Source organism: Mustela nivalis (genome assembly GCF_964662115.1).
Source record: "Mustela nivalis genome assembly, chromosome: 18".
NCBI lineage: Eukaryota > Metazoa > Chordata > Mammalia > Carnivora > Mustelidae > Mustela > Mustela nivalis.
The window spans coordinates 22,470,031-22,494,786 of NC_139037.1; the positions used below are offsets into that span (position 1 = coordinate 22,470,031).

The 24,756-nt window shown below is 43.9% G+C and overlaps 1 protein-coding gene across 8 annotated transcripts in view; it reads left to right on the top strand.

The window, feature by feature from the left end:
- The first annotated feature begins 1,305 nt into the window (after positions 1-1,305).
- Positions 1,306-24,756, top strand: part of CDH8 (cadherin 8) — a 376,484-nt gene continuing 353,033 nt past the window's right edge. For 2 of the 8 annotated variants that reach the window (XM_082712374.1, XM_082712380.1), the window contains exons 1-2: positions 2,206-3,033; positions 18,449-18,899. In XM_082712374.1, coding sequence (XP_082568500.1) covers positions 18,648-18,899 — 252 coding nt within the window. In that variant the 5' untranslated portion in view covers positions 2,206-3,033; positions 18,449-18,647. The other 6 variants (XM_082712375.1, XM_082712379.1, XM_082712381.1 and 3 more) reach the window with 6 other exon arrangements.

The window sequence follows — 24,756 nt, forward strand, 5'->3', positions numbered from 1 at the left end:
TCTACCGTGGTGAAAAAGAAACACTGAGTTTCTCTCCACGTCATTCAACTGCAGTAGAGTCCTTGTCTGCCTGTCACTGAAATCCAGGCTGGAGACATCCTGCCTTATCCCACTCTGAGCCTCAGTCAGCCAAGGTTATTCTGAATGCCATCCTCCCCCCCACACACACACCATCGCTCCCCCCAGCCCCAACTCCTTCCCTGATTACACTCCTGCCCTATCAGATAACTCCTCACCCTTACTCCCCCGCAATGCTCCACAGCACAAGCAATTTCAGTCGCCATTCTAAAAAGCCTGTGTAGCACAGTCCTCTTCCTGCTGGAAGGCTGTAACCCTGGAGAGGATGTTGAAAAGAAAACACTTTCTTAAGGAGTTAGGCTCTCACCATTGTGACATTACACTGCATCCTATTAAGTGTGGGTGGAATTGTTAAGGAGGCAAATTCCTTGTCTTTCAGCATCCCTGATTATTTTAGAAATATCCTTATAGGGCTTTTTAACATTATCCTAATCCTCTTTCACACTGCTTAATCACCCAGACCTCTCCTAAGAATTAGGAGAAAATTATTAGGAAATTCCTACTGCAGTGCTTTGAGCAGAGATTAGCACACATAGAGCGGGCTACCTTGAATTCTAGTTGCAAAAATCCAATGAAGACAATGTATGGAACTGCTCTGGGAATACGTGCAGATAAGGTGAGTCAAAATAAACTCATGTAAACCCTGGGTACCTAAAACCACTGAATTTTGTCTGTCTTCACCTTGTCAAAATAGTTGCTGCTGTTTAAAAAAATAAAATATATATATATAAATATATAAAAAATATTTTCCTTTAAGAAAATGAGATTTGGGGATACTGTCTAGGTCTACCATTCTGGCTTTCTTTTGAGTTGAGTTTGTTAGTTGTGACGGTTTCCAGTCTTCAGTAACACAAAACTTTTTTAGTTCTCATAAATTTAAGAAAGTTCCCCAAGGAAAGGCATGGACATTTGTGCAAACTGCAAATGAATGACTTAAGCACAACCCAAAATATGATCTATTTCTTTTTTCCCCTTGGGATTTCCTGGTCTACCAGCAGTTATGATATGATTGAGGTTTGACTGCTGTTCCTTTTTTCCTTTTTCCAAGATAGAATTAGCCAACTCCTGAATACTCTACAAGCAGACACAATCTGAGAATGAAGAGTTGCTTCCTGCTGTGTGTGTGTGTGTGTGTGGGGGGGGGATACCTCCTGGTTGTCTTCACCTCTCCCTCTCTGAAATAATTCACAAAGTTTTTTTTGCCTATAGAATGTGAAACAGACATGAGACTTATAGTCAATATTCTTTTAAGCATTTCACAATGGGATGTTAGATGCAACATACACACACACAAAAATGTCAAATCTGCATAAAACATTATAAGCATATTGTGCCTATTTTCTCATTCTGTTCACTCTGTCTCATTAATTTGAGCCAGACAGTACAAGCTCTACAGACGTTGCTTCTGGTTCTCTGCACCCTTTCCCCCTCTGTTTCGGCTCTGTCCGCACATAGTTAAACCATTCCCCAGAGCTCACCTCAGGTGCACAGGGCACGGACTAAATCACGGTAGCCTGTGGAGGACAGTTAAACTAAACAAAACCAAAAAAGGATTAGTTCCTCTTGTTTTTCACTAATTTTATCAAAGGAAGTTCATCCTGGCTGAATATTGCTATGTGTTAGCCTTTACAGGTGAGGCGAAAACAAACCAGGAGCTCCTCATTTATGATCCCTCCTTCCTGTACTGGTTCTACCCAGGATAGCCGTTTCTCAAGACCTGTGTGGAGTCCATCAGAGGGCTTGAAGGGGCCACAGACCACAGACAGGGCACCTCTTAGTGGTGGCAGAGGAACTGAAAAAAAAAAAAAAAAAATGGTGCCTGCGAGCAGATCTGGAGGCCGGGGCACACTGAGAAGACCTAGCAATCGCTCCCTTTATTTCCCAAGCAAGTTCTGCTGTTCTTTTCATGCCTGCTTACTGCGCGCCCTTCCTGGCTGCCCCTGTGCCCTCCCCAGTCCCATTTCCCTGAAGGAGTGGAAGCCAGGGGGTGCCAGCAATGCGCTCCACCCACAAGACCACGGCACGGCACGCCACCTCTGAGCCGTAGCCTCTGAGTAGTAGGCAGCGGTCCGCCAAGCACCCCACTCTGTCCGCAAGAGGCTCTTGGAAATACGAGGTAAGCCGCCCGCGCGCACCCCTTGGCCCCGCCGCGTCCTCTGCCGCCCACGGAAAACGGTTGTGGGTCACTGAGACGCTTTTCCAGGCAACGCTAGCCCCAGGGCTCAGGTGAGACTCGGGAGAGGCAGCTGGCGGGTTCCTCCTCCGCGCGCCTCTGATCCGCTGCCAGCTCTCTTCTCCCCGAGCTCGGCCCTCCGCGGGCTGCGCGCACCGCACGGAAGGGCGCATCTTCAGCCGGGGCTCCGGCGGCGGAGACGCGCGGGGCGTGCTCGGGAGCCAGGAGCGAAAAGTTGGGCGCCCACTTGGAGCGGGGAAGCGCGAGCGAGCGCGCGGCAGCCGAGGGGGGAAGGCAGGGAGGGGGCGGGGAGGGGGGGGGACTGCTTACATGAATTTCCAAGTGGTAGACCTGCCTCTGCGCTCTGCCCAATGAGATCCGTCAGGGGAGGCACCCGGCTCACTTTTCCACATCACTTCACAGTTACATTTGGCAGGCAGGCGGGCTCGCACGCTGGAGCGCTCAGCCCACAATTAGTGGATTTATTCGGAATCTCCTTGCTTCCTCGAAGCTCCTCCGCCGTCGCCGGTCTGTGCACAGACGGTCCCGCGCACGCACCCGCTCGCTGCACTTCGGGCTGCGGACAGCCGGAGCCCAGCGCGCCCGACCCGCGTCCCCACACCGAGCCCCGCAGCTCCGAGAGGCATGAACGGAATCCGGAGGCGTCTGCCCAGCGCGCGGGAACCGCTCGGTGCTCGCCGCTCTCGGGAGTCGACCCCGAGCCCCTGCAGCCGTTTGTGAGCCAGGAGGCTTGGCATTCGCCAGCGCGGAGACCCTCAAGAGTAAGTGGTTTCCCCCTGCCCCTCGTTTTCCTCCAAGCGCCGAGGACCCAGAAAGGACCGTTTCCTTTAAGAATCCCCCTACCCCTTCGGACACCTCGCGAGTCTCTAACCCGCCCCCCCCCGCCTCCCCCCTCCCGCCTCCCGCCTCCATGGTGGACGCGGGTTCCAAGCCCAGGCGTGGGGGTGAGCTGCGTCTTCTTTCTTGATATGCACAGCTGACGGGGCCACCTCCGGGCTCTGCCTGATGATTTGGCAAACTGCTCCTGACCGGAGATGCTAGGGAGTAGCAAGCAGGCTGTGCCTCTTTAGTTTTCCAGCGGGTCTCCCTCTCTGCGGTCGCCTGGCGATTTCGCCGCCTCGCCAGGCAGGCAGGCGACGCTGCAGCCGCGCGCCTTCACTGCGGGGTCCGTGCGGTGAATGGGAAACACCCGCCGCTGGTCCCGAGGAGGGTGCGAGCCCGAGAGGAAAGGAGGCGAAGGGGCCTGGTTGCCCCTTGGCTGCCTTGGTGTGTATCTCCCGATCCCCGAGGACAGGGAGGGCGACCCCCGCCTGGGGGCTGCGGGCGGCGCGACCCAGCCGCGCGAGCCCCAGCGCGAGGCTTTCCCACAAGTGGCTGCTCCAGCTGGCGAGGCGTGGTGCCCGCTGCAAACTTGCCGGCTCTCGAGCCGCTCCGCGGCCCTGCAGTCGCCGAGACGCTGGCCCGAACCCAGGCAGGACCCCACAGGCGGTGTCCTTTGCGAGCCCGCGAGGCAGCCCTCACCGAGGCGCCCTGAGCCGGGGACTCCGGACCCTCTCTGCCGGCGCCGGCCGAGCGGGCAGCTGCGCCGTCTGGCGTCTCCGCGCTCCCTCTCTGCGGGCACTCGGGGGGCGGGCCGCGCTCCCTGCCGGCGGAGAGGGCTCTCGCCCGGCTTCTGCCAGCGCGTAACAGGTTCGTAAGGGACCCACTCCCCTTCTGCCAGGTTCCAAGCGAGGCGGGGAGACGGCGGAAACCTGCCGCCGCCAACGCGGATGCCAACAGGTCCCCACAGTTTTTCCTCCGCTTCCCGTGTCTCCAAGACCAAAGCGTTTCCCACCCAATCTGGTAAAAGCCTTAAAGTTTTGTTCTCGTGGACCCTTCCCCGCAGGCCCTGAGGCGGCGGCTCGTGGAGGGGTAGCCGTTCGCCTCCGCGAGCGGAGATGGCAGCTGTTTGCTTGGGTTGCTCAATGCAAGGAATCAAACAGCATTAATTGTTTATTGTTGCAAACGCGCAACATTAGCCCGTAATGGAAACCCAGGCTGGCAGCTGCTCACTTCAGGTCCAGTTCAAGAACAGAGCTTCTAACCAAGCCAGCGCGAGGAAGAAAAGGTCCGTCCTTGCAACTTTACCGCCCCTTCCTGAAGATTCCACAAGAGTTTCCTCTTTAAGAGGCACGATCCGACCATCCCTTAGCGCGCCCGAGCTGCTAATCAGATCAGCCGGCTGCTTGCTTTCACCTGGCTTCACGCTGTTTGCGGGCGGACGGCGGGGAGGCGGGGGCTTCGGAGAAGGTATGCGGGAGCTCTGCCCTCTCGGGTCGGGTGCGGTCGCCGAGCCGAGAGGAGGGACCCGGGGTCGGGTTGGGGCCGTTGTGAAGCGCCTGTCCTCTTCACAGTGCTCCTGACGGCCATCTCAATGGTTAACGACCCTCCCGGGGCTGTCACCTCCGGCTTCATTATGGGAGCTTTTCAACTGGAAAACTATATGTGGGAAAGAGATATTTATGTAAGATTCGAGAGTGGGATTTTCCATCCATTCAGCCTCGCCGCTGTACCTCACTGCATGCAAAATGAGCTCTTTCAGGCTCAACACAACTGAAATTTCTGCCCTGCTGTTGCCTTTCATCAGCTGTGTCCAGTTTTGCAGGCGTTTTTATCTGGGGTGCGCGCGCGCGCGCGCGCGCGCGTGTGTGTGTGTGTGTGTGATGTGTAACACAGAGAGGGAGAGAATTTTACCGAGAGGCCTGATACCTTTGAAGGATGTTCTTTAAGGGCTACATTTCCCCCCCCTCTCAAAGGGAGTTCTCCATAATCATCCTGTCCAGACATGTTTTCCACTTCCTTGAGCTCTGTGGCTGAAAGAAATTCTAGATCTATCCCTCTTATTAAATAATAATACTCATAATAATAATCTAGAATTCTGCTTTAGCAGATTTGAAGATCCCCATTACATGGTCACTTCATGCTGGAGCTGTTGCATGATTTTAAACCACCTTTGGTATATATATATATATATATATATATATATATATATATATATATATTTTTTTTTTTTTTTTCCCCCCTGGACTCTGAAGAGCGCTTAGACTCTGTTTTCTCTGAAAACAGAGAAGAGCTTCTCCAGCAACTCCAGGGATTGCTTTATTGAGGGCTGCCCAGTGTAGTTCATCTTCTTCATTCCATCCCCCCCCCCCCAGCCAAATGAGTGTCAGGGTATCCTGTGACCATCACAAATGGACCATATATTTTAGAGACACTGGCTAATGTTCTCTGAAATCTGTGCTGTAATGCTGTCATTTAAACTTTTACTCTTTCTCTCCGGCAACCTGGATCTTGTATTTGCAATTATTATTACTATTATAAATCACTTCTGCTTTATAATCCACAGTCTCCCCAAACTCTCAAGATTTCATTTGGGTAAATCTCTCTATGCAAGCCTCTTACCGTTTTTTCCCCCCTACTGCCATTTTGGTGCCTAGGATGCATTTTTTGAGTTCTTGAAGGCATTACGAGTTTTGCCAAACAATTTTACAGCAGCCCTCTCTAGAATAGCAGCTCCATTTGCTTGCTTTACATATATCAGCTCTAAAGGAAAGGAGGTCTTTAACAGGAAAGTAACTTTATTGGGGCATCATGGAGAACTCCATCCAGACAATTCATCTAATGCAACCCCTTAGATCAGTACTGGGCACACTTTAGCCAATGGTGGTATGCTCAGTGTAAAAATAAACAACCCATAAAACATACTCAGCAGGACGGAACAGAGCACATGAGGCAACATTTGTAAAGGCTGTTGTTTGAGTGTACTCATGACACAACATTTCCTTGTAAACTGTGCACAAATTTAAGGTCTGATACTCCTGGCTAGCAGGGAATGTCGGATTTTGGAGCAAAGCAGGGAAACTCCAAAGAATGAGGGTATAAGGATTCTATTCAAGAATTTGTACTTTAGGGTTTTGCTCTCCTGGTTCCTCTCCTTGTTCATTGGTGAGGAGAAAGGAATGCTCGTGTAGAGAAAAGTTGGAATCGATACTTCACCAACTGTTCAGAAAACCTCATAAGTAAATTAATGCTTTAAGAAAAAAAAAAAATCCTTCCTTCTCCTACTCAAGGTGGCCCACCTCCGGATTCATCAGCATCCCAATCTGAGCAAATTTTCCATGCAGAACCTGAAGCAATTTTCAGGGATAAAATGACATTCGGTTTATATTCCGCATCACATTTTTCTGGTCCATCAGCAACGTTTTGTGTTTGACAAATCAAGGAATGGGCATAATCAGAGTAGCCTTTTAATTATGGATGTAGTTGAAAGTCTCAAGACTTTCTTTTGAAAATGTTGTGCTCAGTGATGCTGCTGATGGTGGCTTCAGTCATTTGATATTGCTTACAAAGTTATTCAGAGAAACAGAAAAAAAAGGCACAATTTTTTTTTTTTTTTTGGTTTTGTTTTGTTTTCAGCACTGTTGCGTTCACAGCTGACATGGACTAATTTTGCTTTTCAGTTTAGGAAGAGACTCCTAACTTTGGTGTATTATACAACACCCACAGTGTCAGAATTAAACCACGGCTGGTCTTCATTGCTCTGTATTTTGTGTGGTCCACACTCACCCACAGATATGAACACATAGATACAGGACATTTACTTCTACAAAACTTCAAAACGTACCTAGACAACTCACTCATTTAATGAGTCGAGTCTGAGAGTTTTATCATGATCCATTTGCCCTTTCGTCTGCCCTGGGTTATTTGATTTTCCCCTCCTGGCTTCTTAAATTTGTACATTGACCAGTGTCTTAAAAAAAAAAAAAAATGCGGTGCTGGAATTTTTTTCACCAGAATCCCATAATTTTATATTTGTGAAATAGAACAATATTGTGATGGAACAAGGTTGTCTTCCGAATTGGTGGGCCTTAATTAACCAAAGAGCTATTAGTCTTTTCTCACTTAATTCCCATAGAAAGTTGCGATGAGCAGTATATTTCTGCTGAACTGTTGGTTCTTGCCTCTGGAACCGGCTTCAGATATAACCATGAGGAGAAAATTAGTTGAACCTGGCAACTTCAAAAGGTCAGAAAAGAAATAAGTTCAAGGGATGCCATTCAGTTGCTTCTCCCATGTGCTGCCTCTAGCTAAATCTCCCACACCACGTCATGGCAAAGCAATAGGACCAATACTGTTTCCTTTCTCTGTTGTGTCCTGAGCTTTTATTTCCTGAGTTTTAAATGGCATAGGCTCTTCCTTATCATAAATATCCTCCACCTTCTTGCTTTTAGAAGTCTTGTTATTTTTTAAGTTCTGTTGCTATGTAGAAATATATAGATGTGGTTTTCTATATCTCTTTGGAAAGCATCATAAAAGAATAACCCTTGGGTTGAGAACCTTCAAACTCCCCTACCCTCTCTGCCAAAGACATGCTAAAATGATGGTTAGTTGAGGCTAAGCCCAGAGTTAGTGCTAAGTATACATTTATTTAACGCGTCGACAGTTAGCAAAGACTGCCCCCTCTCCCTTTACTAGGAGATTTTCACTAAAGGCGGGGGTGGGATAATATCCAAAGTCTGGTATGGTGACTGTCTGCCTCGATTTTGTCCCAAGTTGATCTTTAGATAGAACTTTTCTCTTTTTTTAAATCAAGTTTTTCATGTTCTGCAAAGCATATTTTTCCTCCCTTGAAGTCACTTGTTAAATGCTATGGGAACATAAAAGCGTAATTCAGCTTTGTACAAAGGAGAATGCCTTCAAGACCAGACTTACATCAAGAATGCTATTAAACTGTGCGGGATGCAAGTTGGGTTTTATTGGAGAGAATACTCTAAATTATGGAAGTGTCACATGTGTTCTTCCGTGTCCGTACGTAGAAAATAACCGAGGGAAGGACCTTTCTTTCTTTGCTCCTTCTCTCCCTCCTCTTTTGCTGCTCTTTAGTATATTTTATATTTCAGTGGAACAGTTCATGTTAACCTCATGTGAACTGCAAGTCAGAACATCTTAGAAGACAATTCTGTACTCCTCTCTGCCGAGTTATCAGCAGGACTTCTGGCACTCACATGTACACAGACGAAAATAATCTATTATCTGTGGTAAGGTCTTTCTGTGGATGTATTTATTCATATTTTAAGCATGTTGAATATATTGCAAAGGGATAGTACGTGGAATCTTATTCTATAGATGTCATTAAATGAAAATGTTATAGCACATCCATATTTTATTACATGTTATAATGTAACATTTTTCATGCTTCTTTTTACATGGATTAATGTATAAAATATGATTATTTGATTCCTGATGTGACACAAATAACATAAGTAGGTGAAGCAGTGGTAGAAATGTCATAAGGGAATTCTTTTCTTACGCATGCAAATTCATCTCCAGAATTTCATATAAAGATTACAAGCACACATTCTCCTCCTTATTTCTCTATGGCTATTTCAGCTTGACAAACAATTTAATTTTCTCTGTTCAAGTATTTCCTTCTTCATATTGGGGATGCTCAAAAATATGAAAACATTAATTTGTACCTATTTTGGTTAGAATGGTAACACATATTTGTGTTTGTCTTACTTTTGAATTTCACTAAAATGTAGTGGGTGAAGATGATATACCTAGTATACTATGTAGGAGAGTATACTGAAGGTAGTACACTTAGAATCCATATAAGCACTTTGATTAATTTCAGGACCTAAGCATTCTACATTATATCTCAGTATTATTTTTGTCAAATGATTGCTGGTATCCATTCCATCATCTGTGTCCATAGTTCATGGTAATAGTGTCAGTGGGTGGTTTTTAAGCTATAAAGTCTTTTAAACATGGAAGGATGACCGTAAGGTGCGCTCATAAGGGTGGTTCCCACACGGTATAATCTAATTGACAGAATCTTGACTTATTATGCTGGGATACTTGGCTGCATTTCAGGTTCAGTATTACAGAGTCTATAGTCTTGGTTATGTGATATAACTGATTTTAACCATTTCCCCATTATGTAAGCGAAGGGAGAGCTTTTGATTTTTAGCCATCATTAGTCATGCCAACATTTACTAAAATAAATGGAAAACATTTGTTGAATACTTTTGGGAGAAGACACTATCTGAACCTAGTCTCTGCTCAGCATTATCTTCACTCAGCAAATTTCTGAATAGTGTTCAGAAATCATTTTGGCCTCACCTTTGAGTTAGTAGGGACTCCCCACTTGGGCCATTCTCCTAAGAAGGTAGATGATTATGAAATGCAACAGAATTTTTTTTTTTTTTTTTTTTTTTTGTAAAAGTACCTGGCCACTGAAATGTTTGCCATGGAGTGGTTAAAATTAGGTCGTAGTGGAATTACACAATACGATGTAGCAGCCTGTGTTTTTCACTGAGTATTTATCAAGTGAATAGGTTCCATGTGAATGTTTAATGCTTGTGTGTTGTCCTCTCAGCAGAAAATAGTGAAAGACAATGCCCTGTGTTCAATGGAAAGAGCAGACATGGTTGGCTCTTGGGAAAGGGATAAAAATACTGCCCTTTAGAAGCTTAATAGATCTATGAAGTAACTAATTGTGTGTTAGCTGTGGGTAGGAGAAACTATTTGTAAAATGTTTAATTCATATCCAACATGGTTCCTTTCTCTCTCTCTCTCTCTCTCTTTAAAGAAGAATGGGAAATTCTTTTATTTGCTTGTCTCAATAGAATGCTGGGATTTCCCCCAGTGATATTCACAGCAAAAAATTGAAATGAAGTATTTAAATAAATCGAGTCTTTGTAAAGCACATGGAGTATTCAATAAATGGTGGCTATTACTGGACATTGATAGAGCTTTATATGCTTTAGTTTTTCCACAGTCCCTCAAGTTAGAGAGTATGAAACCCAGAGCATCAGTTCCCTCATCAGCCGCAATTGAGATCCATTTCCCCATATCTTATAAATTAAAGGACAGTGATTCAGGGGCGCCTGGGTGGCTAAGTCGTTAAGGATCTGCCTTCCGCTCAAGTCATGATCTCAGGGTCCTGGGATCGAGCCCCACATTGGGCTCCCTGCTTAGCAGTAAGCTTGCTTCTCCCTCTCCCTCTGCTTCTCCCCCTGCTTGTATTTTGTATTCCCCCTCTTGCTGTCTCTGTCGAATAAATAAAATCTTAAAAACAAAAAAACAAAAAACAGGGATTCAAACTACTTTTGACTCCACACTCAATGTTTTCAACCACTGTTCAGCTCTCTTACTAATTGACAAGGGTAAGGTTCATTTCTGTTGGTTACTGTGATTTAAAGCATTTTGGTTCACAACCTTGGGTGTGCCCAGAATTAACTCTGAAACTGGCCTCTGTACACAAAGGGCAAGGAGTGACCAAAGAAAGCAGAACAGTCCCGACTGGTAGGTGGCAGTTCTAATACGCAAGGGAACTCACATATGAGGCTTTCTCTCAGGTTGTTGCAAGATGAGTGGAGCTCCCTGCTAGATTCATAAGATTTTATTTATTTTTTAAAGATTTTATTTGTTCATTTGACAGGAAGAGAGAGAGAAAAGCACAAACTGGGAGAGAGGCAGAGGGAGAGGGAGAAGCAGACACCCTCTTGAGCAGGGAGCCGGACATGGGGCTTGATTCCAGAACCTGGGGTCATGACCTGACTGAAGGCAGATGCTTAACCAACTGAGCCACCCAGGTGCCCCGAATCTTAAGATATTATATAGCGATCTCCATGGGGTTTAGTCATGTGTTCAGTCCAGGTGGTCTCAACAATACCTTATGTCCTCAATGCTGAGTTCTTGAAGTGACTCCAGGGAGGGAACAGTGGGTAGCATTTAGTTCCAAGGACAGGGGAGTAGATAAGAAGACTTTGAACCCCAGGGCCAGCTCTCTGATCCATTGGTGGTCACATCCTCATGATGCCCTCTTCCAACAAAGGGCAAGCCCATTGTTTTCACTCCTTAGGTCTTTGACTGTTAAGTTTTGAACAGATGATTTAAAGGCAGCAAAGGATGTGTCTTTCAAATGGAGAAGAAGGGATTTAGATTGGTCCTGAAAAATCACTTCGTGGCATTAGTGTGTCTTCAACCAACAAGGGACTTTAATCAACAATCATGGGACTTCTGTTCATCTTTTGAGACGATCTCAATCCAGTTCTGCCTTAAGAGAGTCTGACAGAAAAGAATCCTATCTTCAACAACTTAACTTCATGATTTCAAGAAAGTTTTTATGAATTAAGGCCGGGGTCTATAATGCTAGAAAAGTGGCTTTATCGTGACCTTGTTTTAGTCACAGACCTGGTCATCCCAAGCTGAAATTTTTATAACAAATAGATCAGCTTCTAAGTTGAGAACAAGTTCTGACCCTTTGAAAAGGAGACAGCATTTATTTTGCAAGGGTAACCAATAATTGTGAAACTTTAAAGAGGAAGAGTAGCGTGTCAGTAACAGAGTAGAATTAATTTGGCGGGTATTCTGGGTGGCAAAATAAGCAAATGATATATGCTTTTGGATAGATAAATATTGGGATTAAGGATATGGTATGATACCAAGGGAAAATGACTAGAGGGCTGTGGCTGATGGGGAGATGAATACAGATAAACAACAAATCTAGAATCCTACTCTGTCTGCCAAGGGAATCTGCTCAGGGAATTCTGAAGGCTTTAGAAAAGAGAATTCTCTTGAATTGTATTTGGACACATGCAAGACTCATCCCTCTCTAAAACCCAAATATATCCCTGCCTGTTCTGTTCTCATCATCCAGAGCTTGGCTTGAATTGCCTGGGCCACACACTGAATCGGGTAGCCGTCTGTGTTTCTGAAACACCACTTTGAATTCAGTGTGCATTTACCTGTTTTGAAGCAGCCTTCTAATGGTTCTAAATTCAAGGTCAGAAACATTTTTAATAGAAACTCTCTGGTCCTGTGTGTCATTTTTGCTTCTGTGAAATATTGTGGCCGCTAAGCTCAGTGGATAATAAAAGCATAATTTCCTGTCAACCACAATAATCTGCTGGATTGAATCCTAAAGTGTCTGTAAAAGCCCATTTTTATTTTTGACTTCACCTATCAGCGTGTGGCTTACCATTTGGAACTTTAATCTACGTTATTTACAAAATCGATGGTGCGATGTATTTTTTTGCATAATAACTTAACATATCTGAGCACTGAGCTAGTTCACCTTAAAAAAAATGTTGGGGTCAGCAGAGTAAGATCCAGGCTGTAATTAGAACTATCTCTAAAGTGCGTGTATGAATGAAAAGGCAGATTGCAAGTCTCTTACCCAAGAGAAGGTATTTTCTTAGGGGGAAAAGTCTAAAGACTTTTTTACTTGTAAGAATTCCAGAGAGGCTGTAAAATCTCTTCATCTCACTATCTGGGTGTAAATCAATGCAGCAACATTATAATGAAGTGGATTGCTTGGCCAGACATACATACTGTGGTTGGAAAATCTAAAAATAAATTGATTTTTTTTTTACCCAAGCTTTACAACCTTGCTCAATTTCTTCTTCCTTGCGTAGAGTTAAGCAGTTTATGTATGTAGTTACTGTTCACAATGTTTATTAATTCTGATAACAGGGACATAACATTTGGTTGCATCTCAGGAATTCCTATAAAGCTATTTTCTGATCACCAAAGAGGACGTAAGCTTTGCCTATGGCGCAGTGCAAGCAGTATGAATAGTATGGTTCTAACTGGCACAGCAGAATCTCGTTTTTCTCCAGGGGGACTCTCCAAGGCATCCTTTGCTGACATGAAGGCCAAGTCTCACCACTCCCTGATAGCGTGTATGTGTGTGGGAACAGTCCAGTTAGTGAGACAGTTTCACCAATCTATATGCATAGAGTTTGTACAGGGGAGGGGCGCCTGGGTGGTTCAGTGGGTTAAAGCCTCTGCCTCCGGCTCAGGTCATGATCCCAAGGTCCTGGGATGGAGCCCCGCATCAGACTCTCTGCTCAGCGGGGAGCCTGCTTCCTCCTCTCTCTCTCTCTCTATCTCTGCCTGCCCCCCCCCCCCCCGCCTACTTGTGATTTCTGTCTGTCAAATAAATAAGTAAAATCTTAAAAAAAAAAAAAAATGTTTGTACAGGGGTGTGTGTGCTGGGGGTGTTATGACATCATGCAAAATCCTTTTTACTCATTCACACCACCAGGGCAAGGGTCCTCCTCTGTCCCAGGGATGGTCAGCAGTGCTTGGGCGTGGAGGAAATGACTTGGTACCACACCAGTAAATCCTTTGTTATTTTAAGGTAAAGGTCAGAGTTGGGAAGTGATCTTATTTGCTCAAACCCCAGGCTTCTCAAACCGTGGTTCTCAAACCCACAGTATCTGCCCTCACAGGAGACAGGATTAGCAATACAAAGTCACCTGCCTCACCCTGCATTTACTGGGTCATAGTCTGTGTTTTAGCAAATCACCAAGTGATTTGTATGCATATTATGGTTTCAGAAGCACCCCAGGGGCGGTGGGGAGCCAAGGAAGAGGGACTCTTATGAGGGTTACCGGAGCTGATTGTTAAAGTTTCAGGAACTGCCAGAACTTGTTAGTGGCCACAGTGAGAGCTTAAAATTGAAGGAAGTATTTACATTATGGAAATGGAAAATCAAGGATTCTTTTTTTTCTTTCTGAGAGCCACTTAAATATTTAACAGCATACCCTTGTGTCTAACTGTTGCTGGCCTTCCCTTTTAACAGAGAAATGACCTCGGGCTTTGATAGTATTTAGTTAAGTGCAAATAAAACATTATTTAAAATAATAATCTCTCTGTGCTTTAGTTTGTGTATCCCTAAAATGGGAATGACGATAATAAAGTAATAATATTTACATTATGGTTATTTTGAAGAGGAGGTATAGAAACATGCATAGCTGTGTGTATTCATATAATGTGTGTGTATATGAATATGCATTCATATAATGTATATAATGAATATATACATACATGTATGTGTATATTTATACACAACTATATGTGTGTGTGTGTGTGTGTGTATAGGTATGTATGTATACATACCTATACACACACACACACACATATATATAGTCTTTCCTGGTGATTTGCTATAGACCTACATATGTATGTGTGTGAGTTGACGATTTAATATTATCCAAACACTTCCTAAGTGTTCAACAGTGAACACTGTGGTTCAGTGAACACTGAACCTACCACCTGATTCTGGTAGGTTCATGTCATCTTTTTCTAACAAACAATATTGGTTTTCCATTTTAAAATAGATACTAAAAAAATAACTAGGGCTGTTTCAATAAAATTCAAGTAATAGTACAAGTGACTTAAGAATTCGGCAAAGTCTGGGGGCACCGGGGTGGCTCAGTGGGTTAAGCCTCTGTCTTCGGCTCAGGTCCTGGGATTGAGCCCAGCCTCGGTTGTTGGGTTGTTGGTCTCTCTCTGCACAGCGGGGAGTCTGCTTACCCCCCACCCCCACGGCCTGCCTCTCTGCCTAGTTGTGATCTCTCTCTATCAAAGAAATAAATAAATAATCTTTATATTAAAAAAAAAATGGCAAAGTCTGGGGGGTGGGTATTGGAGGGCACTAGAAATTCTTTGTTGGGGAGGGTGGTGGAAATGATCAGTATGGATGAAGAAAGGTTTCCATAGAGTAGGGATAACTTCTTCCCAGAGTTCTGTCACCGTCTGCAGTACACTGACCAAATTATTTCTACTTTCTCTGAAAAATGTAGAGTTGGATTAGATTATCACTCATTTGTCTCCCCTACCCTGTCCATGGGATGGTTACATATTTCTCTTCCCCCATGTCTTAGAGAAATCAAACATGCTCTTCTTGTCATAACGAACTGGCAGAAAAGAGGGTACCCTAATTGACAGGTACTCTGGAAACCATGAGTAGTTACGCATTCGGTGGGTAGTGAGCAGATGCTTAGAAGATGTAGCAAGTAATGCTGAGGTCCTGGATTAATTGGTGGTCTTACATCTTGTTCATTGCTTGACCTAAATACCCTTTCACACCTACCTGCTCCCCAGTTGGGTCATTCTTCCTCAACATTCAGATGCCTCTTCCTCCAGGAAGCCTTCTTTAATGCTGCCAAGATGAGTGGCATACCTATCACTGTGTATTTTCCTAACCCTTCTCAGGCTGTATTTCAGTAAATATTGTTTCTGTTTCTTAGTCTGTACCCATTAGCCTCTTCGTTTCCTGAAGAGAAGAGCATTGGCCTGTTTGACCCTCTCTAGTCCCTGACAGTCATTATACACGCATCAAATACTTATATAATGAGAGAAGGGGTTATGTTAAGAAAGAGAATTTTTAAAAATAATTTTTAATTTTTTTTTTAATAAAGAAAGAGAATTTTAAAGTTAGATTACCTAGGGTCAAGTAATGGTCTGCTCCTTCCTGGAGGTGGGTTTTTTTGCGGGGGGGGAGGGCAAGTCCTTTAATACTTCCGTGCCTCAGTTTTGAACAAAACAGTGTGAGGCACAGTAAGCTTTATCTAACTGTAAGATATTGTGTTAATGGGTACTATTTTTGGCTATGCATATATTCCTTTATTAATACATCCTTTCTAACTAACAAAGCTATTGTATACAATTATTTATATAATTGGGCTTTTATGACTTTTCACCTGATTCTGGTAGGTTCATGTCACATTCTGTCCTGGGTGCCCCTTTGGTGGCTTCTATCAAGGAAGTGTCTATTATATGTTTAAAATGGGATTAGGTTTTCTTATCCCAGAATCATTAACAACAGAGCAGATGCCTGAATATACTTTCACAGTATTTGGCACAATTTAAAAATAACTGTACATTCTAGCCTTTCCTAATTGCTTTAACAAGATTACCTCTTTTCACCCTCAAAATAAACCAGTTAGGTATTATTATAGTTGTTGCTGTTATTGTTGGTGGTTGTCCCCCAGAAATGAAACTGGTAAGTGCAGTTCTTTAACTACAACTCAGTCCCCAGGCAGGCTGATGCTGGAGGAAACTCACAAACCGCTTAGGCTTCTCGTCTTTGTAGCCCTTGGTCCGAGAGAAGGGCATGCGTGGCTTTTGAGCATTCAGGGATGGCCTTCATGCAGAAGGTGAATTTGGAGAGACTCTGTGCCCTTTTTCTTGAGAAATGTATAGACTGAGGCTACGTGGACAGGATCAGTCTCCCCTTCCTCCCCAGCCCCACCGATACCCTCCCACCTCTCACCTTCTGGAAGGTTTTGAGTGCCCTGTGTCACTCCTCCTGTAGAAGTCACACAGCTGAACCCTCTGCTCTTTCATTTGACTTTTTTTTTTTTTTTTTTTTTTTACCAAAGTCTCCCAGGGTCAGGGACCACATCAATAGCACCTTCATGGCCTCCCTTAACAAACAGTCACAGGAACCCCAGTTCAGTGAGGGCTTTCCGTGGGTTCCTGCTGCTTTGTAAGACGGTTGATTCTGACTCACTCTCCTGCCTGGAGGAATTATTACTGCCCTTTTGCAGTAGAGAAGACTGAAGCTCATAGAACTTGAGTATTCCATCCGCCATGACAAGTGGGGGGAGCTAGAGTTCAAACCCAGGCTTCTCTGCCTTCCCCGCGGAGTCAGGAGCCTACAACGGTGCTCCCCAGCAGTACCCCAGGCGCATGTCTAGGAGAGGGCAGGGTAACCGATGCCCGTGCGGTAGATGCTGGTTAAATAAATAAACGGTTTGGCAATTCAGAAAGATACTAATACTTGGAGGTAGTTTTATTGAGAACTTTGACATTTTGTTTTAAATCTGAAGCCTGCAAAGGTCTGCTCTCAACGCTGGCACAGAGAGGCGGTCTTGGTGGAAATCTGCTTTCCAGGAAAGCTGGTCTTCCCTTGGTGTGCTGTAGTTCCAGGGAAGTAGAAGACATTGTTCTTGGGCTCTTGTTTTCCCTGAGCTGGTTTCCTATGGAAAGCTTTTCTTCTCTTCAGTCTACAAAACAAGTGCTGTCTGCACTGGTTCCCCTAGGCACTCATCAGGGTGGGGCTCCTTGAGCTAAACAGTCCTGGAGTGGGAGCTGGGCCCAGCAAAAGGTGACCAGCCGGTGATTCCTCTGGCCATCTTGTTCCATCAGATACAGCCTGTGTTTGCAGCAGAATGCGAGTCTGCCATTTCAGCTGGCTTCGCGAAGGCCACTCACTGGCCCAGCCACTGTTAATGACTTTCTCGCTTTCCCATTCTGAGCCAGAATGGAACCAGGGACCTCGGGGTGAAAGGTTCCGTACCCCATTACGAATTCCCTGAGCCAAACCGATCCCGATGGTGTCTTGAGGAATTATTTTCCCATTTAATCTAATTCAGCAAGGCTTCTCTCCGGGATCTGCAGTGAACATTATTTCTTTAAAAATAATTTTTTTTTGAGAGGGAAGAAACACATTTCGCCACGCTGAAGGTAAGCAAAAAAATGTATTTGACACCCAAGGTAATGGGGAATTTTTTGCCCATCCCTTTCAGAATCCCCTCAATTGAAAATTGTATTTTTACCATATTTCATTCCCAAAGGAGCTTTTCATAATTTAAATCTCCTGTCCAACTGTACATTTAGAATGGGAGCCCTGACACCGTCCTGATTACAGCATACATGCCGGACATTACAGAATTTCTCTCTGGGAACATTCTAATTTTATTCACTCATTATTAGCATCCTGGCAGAGAATTGCAGTCTGCACCCTGAACTGGACCGTCCCTTCTGATGCCCTGTGGCAGCTAAGACTGTAAAAATGGGAAATTTCCTTTCCCATTCTCATGTGTAAATTAAAAAAAAAAAAAATTGCCCATTAGAGGCTAGTTTCTTCATACAGCTCAGCATAAAATGAACGAGAACTAACCTTTAAATCAGCAGAGAGAGAGAGAGGGAAGAAGGGAGGAAGGAAGAAAGGAAGGAGCATGCAGTCTCTTCTATGTACTATGTTGCACATGCCCCAACTTGCATTATTTAAAAAAAAAAAAAAAAAAAGCGAGGGTTGGTGAGAGACAAGGAGTAAAGGAAGAGAGGGAAGGGGGGTGGGAGGAAGGGAAAAAAACTTCTGTTGCTTATGTAGTTTGTGGTAAGTGACATAGATACATAATAGATACAAAATAAATACTAACATCTTAAAAAAAATAAGAGGATCTATTCCTTCTGACTCCTCAGATCCCCGTTCTTAAACTCCAAGAGTTTGGGAAATGTCTGCTGTGGTCCCTTTAGATGCTTTTAAAAGGCGGTGATTGTGTTCGAAGACCTGTTGCCCTGGACCTTGAGCTCTCTCTTTCTTTGTTTCCGCAGGCAGTTTCAAGGAAAAGGGACGCCAATGGATGGTCGTCTTAGAAGAGCGGCTTAGACGATGTCTGTTTCCTGTGCTATAAACACGTGGCAGAGCTGTAAGTAAATGGTCCACACTGCATGATGAATTGGATGGCTGCAGACCGGAGGCAAAAAAAGTAATTGTCTCATTTTCGTGGTGATTTGCTTAACTGGTGGGACCATGCCAGAACGGCTAGCGGAAATGCTCTTGGATCTCTGGACTCCACTAATAATATTATGGATTACTCTTCCCCCTTGCATTTACATGGCTCCGATGAATCAGTCTCAAGTTTTAATGGGTGGATCCCCTTTGGAACTAAACAGGCTGACTGAAGAACAGCGGATTTTGAACCGCTCCAAGAGAGGCTGGGTTTGGAATCAAATGTTTGTCCTGGAAGAGTTTTCTGGACCTGAACCGATTCTCGTTGGCCGGGTAAGCTAAGCTTTTCAGATCCCACTTTCAGGATCTGTTTCTCCTCTTTAGATCCTGAACATCAGACTCGTCAGGATGGTTGGCACACTTAGCTGTAGTTCTTTAGGCCAGATGGTTAGTTACCTATCGGTTTCCTCAGGAGCATGGATAATCCCAGCATAACAGTTTTAAATGTGCACAGACTGCTCTTCTGGTGAAGGCTGGTCTCCCCCACTGCTTCCACCCCATGGGGTACAGGAATACCCTGTGGAATGCACGTGCAAATACGCTTCTCTCATTTTGTACAAGAAGTCTGCACGCCGATCTTTTTCCCTAGCTTAAGTGTTTGGAAGAGGTGTACTTTTTGCTCAGTTTGAATTTGTACTATCTCAATTCCTAAGATGTTACTCATTTGGTTTTGAGGCCAGGTCTCTCTAGTTGCAGTTGTTTCAGTTTTGTGGTGGGTTTGTTGTTTCCGTCATTAACCGAGCGAGGATGGAGAAAGGGAAATTCTTGGTGGATGGTTCACAGTGCTTTGTGCTGTAATTCAGTAAAATTTGCTAGAGGAAACTAGTTCATTCATTGTCAGATGGGATCAAATGTACACAATCAGAATTTCAGACAGTGTCGTGCGTACCTTGTGTCTGCGGGTGGATTTCCATTTGTTTTGTTGTTGTTGGCAGGTTAGACAAATGTTCCTTGTGTAGATAAGTGTTTTCCAGAATGACACCATTGCTTATGGAAGACGATACATGTTTTTCCCTCAGAAATGTTCATAGGCGTAACACATGGTCATCATAGGTAGAATTCCAATTATAAGCCTGCCAATGGTTGATTTTCCTAAGTCAGATTAAGAAGTGAAACATGCCCAACAGTATTCATTTCCCAAAAGCAGTGATTAAGAAGAAAATAGAATGAGAATGAATATTCATCTTTAAGACCCAGGTTAACTCTTTGTGTTTTCCTGGGAACTTCTGAGTGCATTTCTGCTTCTGCCTCATTGTCTGGCAAAGCGAATTGAGAGTCTCCAAAGATTATGTTTTCTCATTTTATATAGTTCGTCTACTTGGACAAAAGAAACCTGGAGGAGGAGATAGGATGAATCACTCAATATTTATGAAGCCCTTTCTATGTGTCTTACATTCTTTTAGGCACACGGGAGTGTATCAGTGAACAAATCCATGATCTCTGCCTTCAAGGGGCTCACACTCTGGCCAGTGTGGAGTGTGTATTAGGTATTGGCCACTAATATAAGAGCACTTTGTGGGCACAATCTTATTTGATTCTAACAATAGCTTTCCACCCATCTCCGTGCATATAAATGTAGGTAATGTCTTTCTCTCTCTCTCTACACACACACACACACACGCACGCACAAACAATATGTAATACATCTACACACCTTTTTTTTCCAAATGTCTAAAATATAAACATCTCTGAAAGTTTTTTTTTTTTTTTTTGTATGCCTGTTACGAACTCAGGTAGCAGAACTGACTTGAGGCTGTTTATAGTCATGAAGCATCTCATTACTGTGACTGTTGATGTACTCCTTGGGGGAAATGTTAATGTGCTTGACCACAGGGTGCTACCCAGACTCTACTCATGGTGCCACTTTCCATACAGTTTATGTGCCTTCATATGTTTCGAAATATGAAAACTTCTGAATTTCCAGACACGCCTGGCCCAGTGGACTTTGAATATGGGCTTCTTGACCAGCTTTATGTTTTTTGTTTGTTTTGTAAATACAGAAACTGGGACCTAGAAGGGTTAATAAAACAATGTCATTGAAATTGGAAAAAATTCTGAGCTTGGATCAAGTTGGGGATTTCCAAGGCCATAATTTTACCCACCATAGCCTATCACATTTTAGTAACTAGCTGCCAAGTATTTAAACCATCATTTGCACTTTAGAGTTGTTGAATAGAGGTTGCCTGGCTAGCTCCGTCAGTGGAACAAGCAACTTTTGATCTCGGGGTTGTGAGTTTAAGCCCCATGTCAGATGTATAGATTATTTAAAATCTTAAAAAAAAAAAAACAATAAACAATAAAATCTTTAATCTTTTTTTTTTTTAAAGGAGTTACTGAATATGGAGTGCAGAGTCCATAAAGTCCTATTTCCTGGGCGTTTAGAACTTTAGCCTGCCCTCAGGCAAGTCATTTTTCTGCCATAGACAGTTCTGGGTCTACAAGCATGTGTATCTGTGTGTAATTGGTGAATATTTTTTCACCATGTGTATTAGTTATTTCTTTATGGAAGTACCAGTGTGATAGTATTTTATATAATATAAATAACCGAACATGCAATGCCCGGGAGAACTTTCCATACTTGTCTGAATAGGAAAAGTAATTAAATTGGGGCTTGTTCTGGATTCATAGGAGCCTGATGACTAACTTGAACTCCTTCTTTAAATTAAGTAATAGAGATAAAAGCAAACAGCCAGGCATTCAACATCGATCTGTGACTTCGTAATATTCGAGCAATTCCTTTTCCTTTGAATCACAGAAATGTCAGTAGTGAACCCGAAGATTTTGGAATGGCCAAAATGCTCCTGAGTCTCTATGACTGTTTTTATGAATTAGCTCTTTCTCCCTCCTTTACCCTGGCCAGTTCTCAAACAATTGTTAAATCAGAGTTAGACTTATTTCCTGAAGACATTGTCGCAAGCATTTCCAATCATACGTATTTCCCCTTAAAGAACAATGCTCCCCCAAATACTGTAACTTAGCCTTTGAGGCTCTTGGGTGGTAGCGAAGCCCAAACTACATTTCAGGTGACTGCGTCAGCTTATAAGTCAGGCTGAGCGTCGGGAAGATCTGTATCCAGGTGCCTGCCAGTGCTCTGTGGTGTTTTATCTCCGTGCACACCCTTCCACATCCAGCTTGAAACCACTTCATTGCTGAGTTTCTCCCTAGGAACTGGCTCTGGAGCATTAGTTACTTAGGAGCATCCTCACTCTTTAAAAGACCCTCCTGGGGGTGCCTGGATGGCTCAGTGGGTTAAAGCCTCTGCCTTCAGCTCAGGTCATGTCAGGGTCCAGGGATTGAGCCCTATATCGGGCTCTCTGCTCAGCGGGGAGCCTGCTTCCTCCTCTCTGTCTCTGCCTGCCTCTCTGCCTACTTGTGATCTCTGTCTGTCAAATGAATAAACAAAATCTTAAAAAAAAAAAATAAAACAGAAAGAAAGAAAGACCCTCCTGTGAGTCAGGATGACGGGGGGCCTCCACAATGCAGGCTGAGGTCATGCTCAAGGGCAGAGCCAGTTTTGGAGTGATTGGGTTTTCAGAGCTTCACACACAACCTCACATTGTCCGTTGTGTGTTTTTACTGTATTGCTAGACAGCCGGTGCAGAGAAAGAACAAGCCCTCAAACATGCGCTCTCCAGAAGTCTGAACTTTGGCTCTGCCACTTTCTCAGTGTTAGCTCTGGAGTAGTTACTAAAATTCTTCAAAGGCTTTCCAAATAAATAAAGTATGTAAGAGTCAATAAAACCATGTCCGCATAGTCTCTACACATAGTAATTGTAGCCATATATATATATATATATATATATATATATATATATATGAATGATTTATTATTTTAGAGGGGAAGGGCAGAGGGAGAGAGAGCTAAGCAGACTCCATACTGAGCACAGAGCCCCGCCCCATTCAAGGCATGATCCCAGGACCCTGGGGTCATGACCTGAGGTGGAATCAAGAGTTGGATGCTTAACTGACTGAGCCACCCAGACACCCCCATGATTGTATTCTTAATTGTACGTGTTTGTAGTTGAAATGGTGGACAGACAGACAGTTACATCACCAGGAGAGCACAAGACCTTGAGAGCCCAAAGAAGAATCCTTTCAGTTATCTCAGGTGGATTTATTTTACTTATTTATTGTAAATGCTTTTTTTAAAAAAGATTTTATTTATTTATTGTCAGAGGGAGAAAGAGAAAGAGAGAGAGAGAGAGAGAGCGAGAGCACAGGCAGACAGAGGCAGAGGGAGAATCAGGCTCCCTGCCAAGCAAGGATCCCAATGTGGGACTCGATCCCAGGACGCTGGGATCCCAGGACGCTGGGATCATGACCTGAGCCGCAGGCAGCCTCTTAACCAACTGGGTCACCCAGGCGCCCCATCCCAGGTGGATTTAGGTAGAGGTGATATTTAGGTGTGTGTGGCAGGATGAAGGATGACTTGTCACTTAGGCTGAGATGGGGTAGAGTGGAAACTTAGATATCTTAGTTGGGCAGAGGGTTTATGCTATGTCATGGGGATAGGGCAGGACTATTGAGGGTCACCTAGTTAGAAGCAACACAGCTATATATTGTTGAATTAAAATGAGGTTGAAAGTCATAGTCACAGAGAAGCATTCCCTGTCCCTGTCTAAAAAATACCTGTCCTCTCTCTAATATTTCATATCCTTTGTGCTTTATTTTTTCTTCTTCCTGAAGATCATTGTCTCACATATTTTACACATATTCTATCCTTTGCCTGGTTTATGATTTGGCTCCCACTACAAAGCTCTACAAAGAAAAATGATTTTTGTTTCCTTTGTTTCCCACTATATATCCCCAGAACCTAGAACGCTGCCTACATGTAGGAAGTGCTCAGTAAATATTTTGCATGAATAAATGAATGAAGAGTTCCTTTATAGTTCACCTAAATAATGGGAGAATTGGCCAAAAAGTAGTATAAACCCAGTAAGATTTAATACAAGTGGCAATTTTCAGTAAAGGAGACCTTACATTATGTTCATGTTCCCCTTTCATATCAGAATTTTCTAGACCAGCTAGGTAGTTTAAACATTGTTGCTAGTCGTGTCTCTGGCCATACCACCCTGAAGGCAACCCAATCTTGTCTGATCTGGGAAGCTAAGCAGGGTGGGGCCTGGTTAGTACTTGGATGGGAAACATTGTTGCTAGTCGTTCTTGGGCCTCCTGGTTGGCTCAGTTGGTTAAGTATCTGACTCTTGGTTTTGGCTCAGATCATGATCTCATGGGTCCTGAGACTGAGTCCCACGCTGTGGGCACTGTGGGGGAGTCAGCTTTAAGATGGTCTCCCTCTGCCCCTCCCCCCACTCATGTGAGCTGTTGCTGTCAAATAAATAAACCTTTAAAAACAAATCAAAGTCTTTCTTTGAGTTAATGATAAAGGGAAGTTGTTACAACAACTCTTTCTGAGCAGACTGCCTGATCCTGGCTGCAGAGGCTGTGCCCCATCCCAGGGGTGTGAGGCCGAGCAGATGTGATCCCACCGTATTCTAATCCATCTGTGCACTTAGGCTTGTGTTTATGGTACAAGGTACATCAGAACTCTTCTCTCTGAATTTCTGAGAAACACATATTAGCCAAAGGGACTCCACTCCTGATACTATTCTTTGTGGAACAAGTGGGTCAGAGCCTGTTCTGCACATAAATAAATACTAAGCATTCTGCATTGCTCAAGACCTCCAGCTTTGACTTCCTCTGCCAATTCCAACACAGAATAGGGTAGTACATGGGACCCTGCATCCTATATGCTTATGTGTTCTTATCTTAGAAAAGAGACAAAGGGAAACAAACAAACAAACCCATGATGGCTTTCACAAATCTTGCAACTAAGACCAAAAAAAAAAAAAAAAAATTATATCCTTTGGATGTAATGCCCATGAGGCAAACAGTTTGATGGGAGCTCTGTGTTGTGGGTCCCAAGGATGGTCGATTGAGTCATTCTACAAATGTGTATTTTATTGAGCACATACTATCTCCTAAGCATTGTAGCTAGTCGATTCTCCACTCTGAGCAGATTCAAATCCACATGGAAGTAATGAGGTACTGCAGGGAGACAGACATTAGGAAGAGAGTCCTGAAAACAAATGTCACTTTAAAACAGACATCAGTCCTGCGAAGTAAAGGA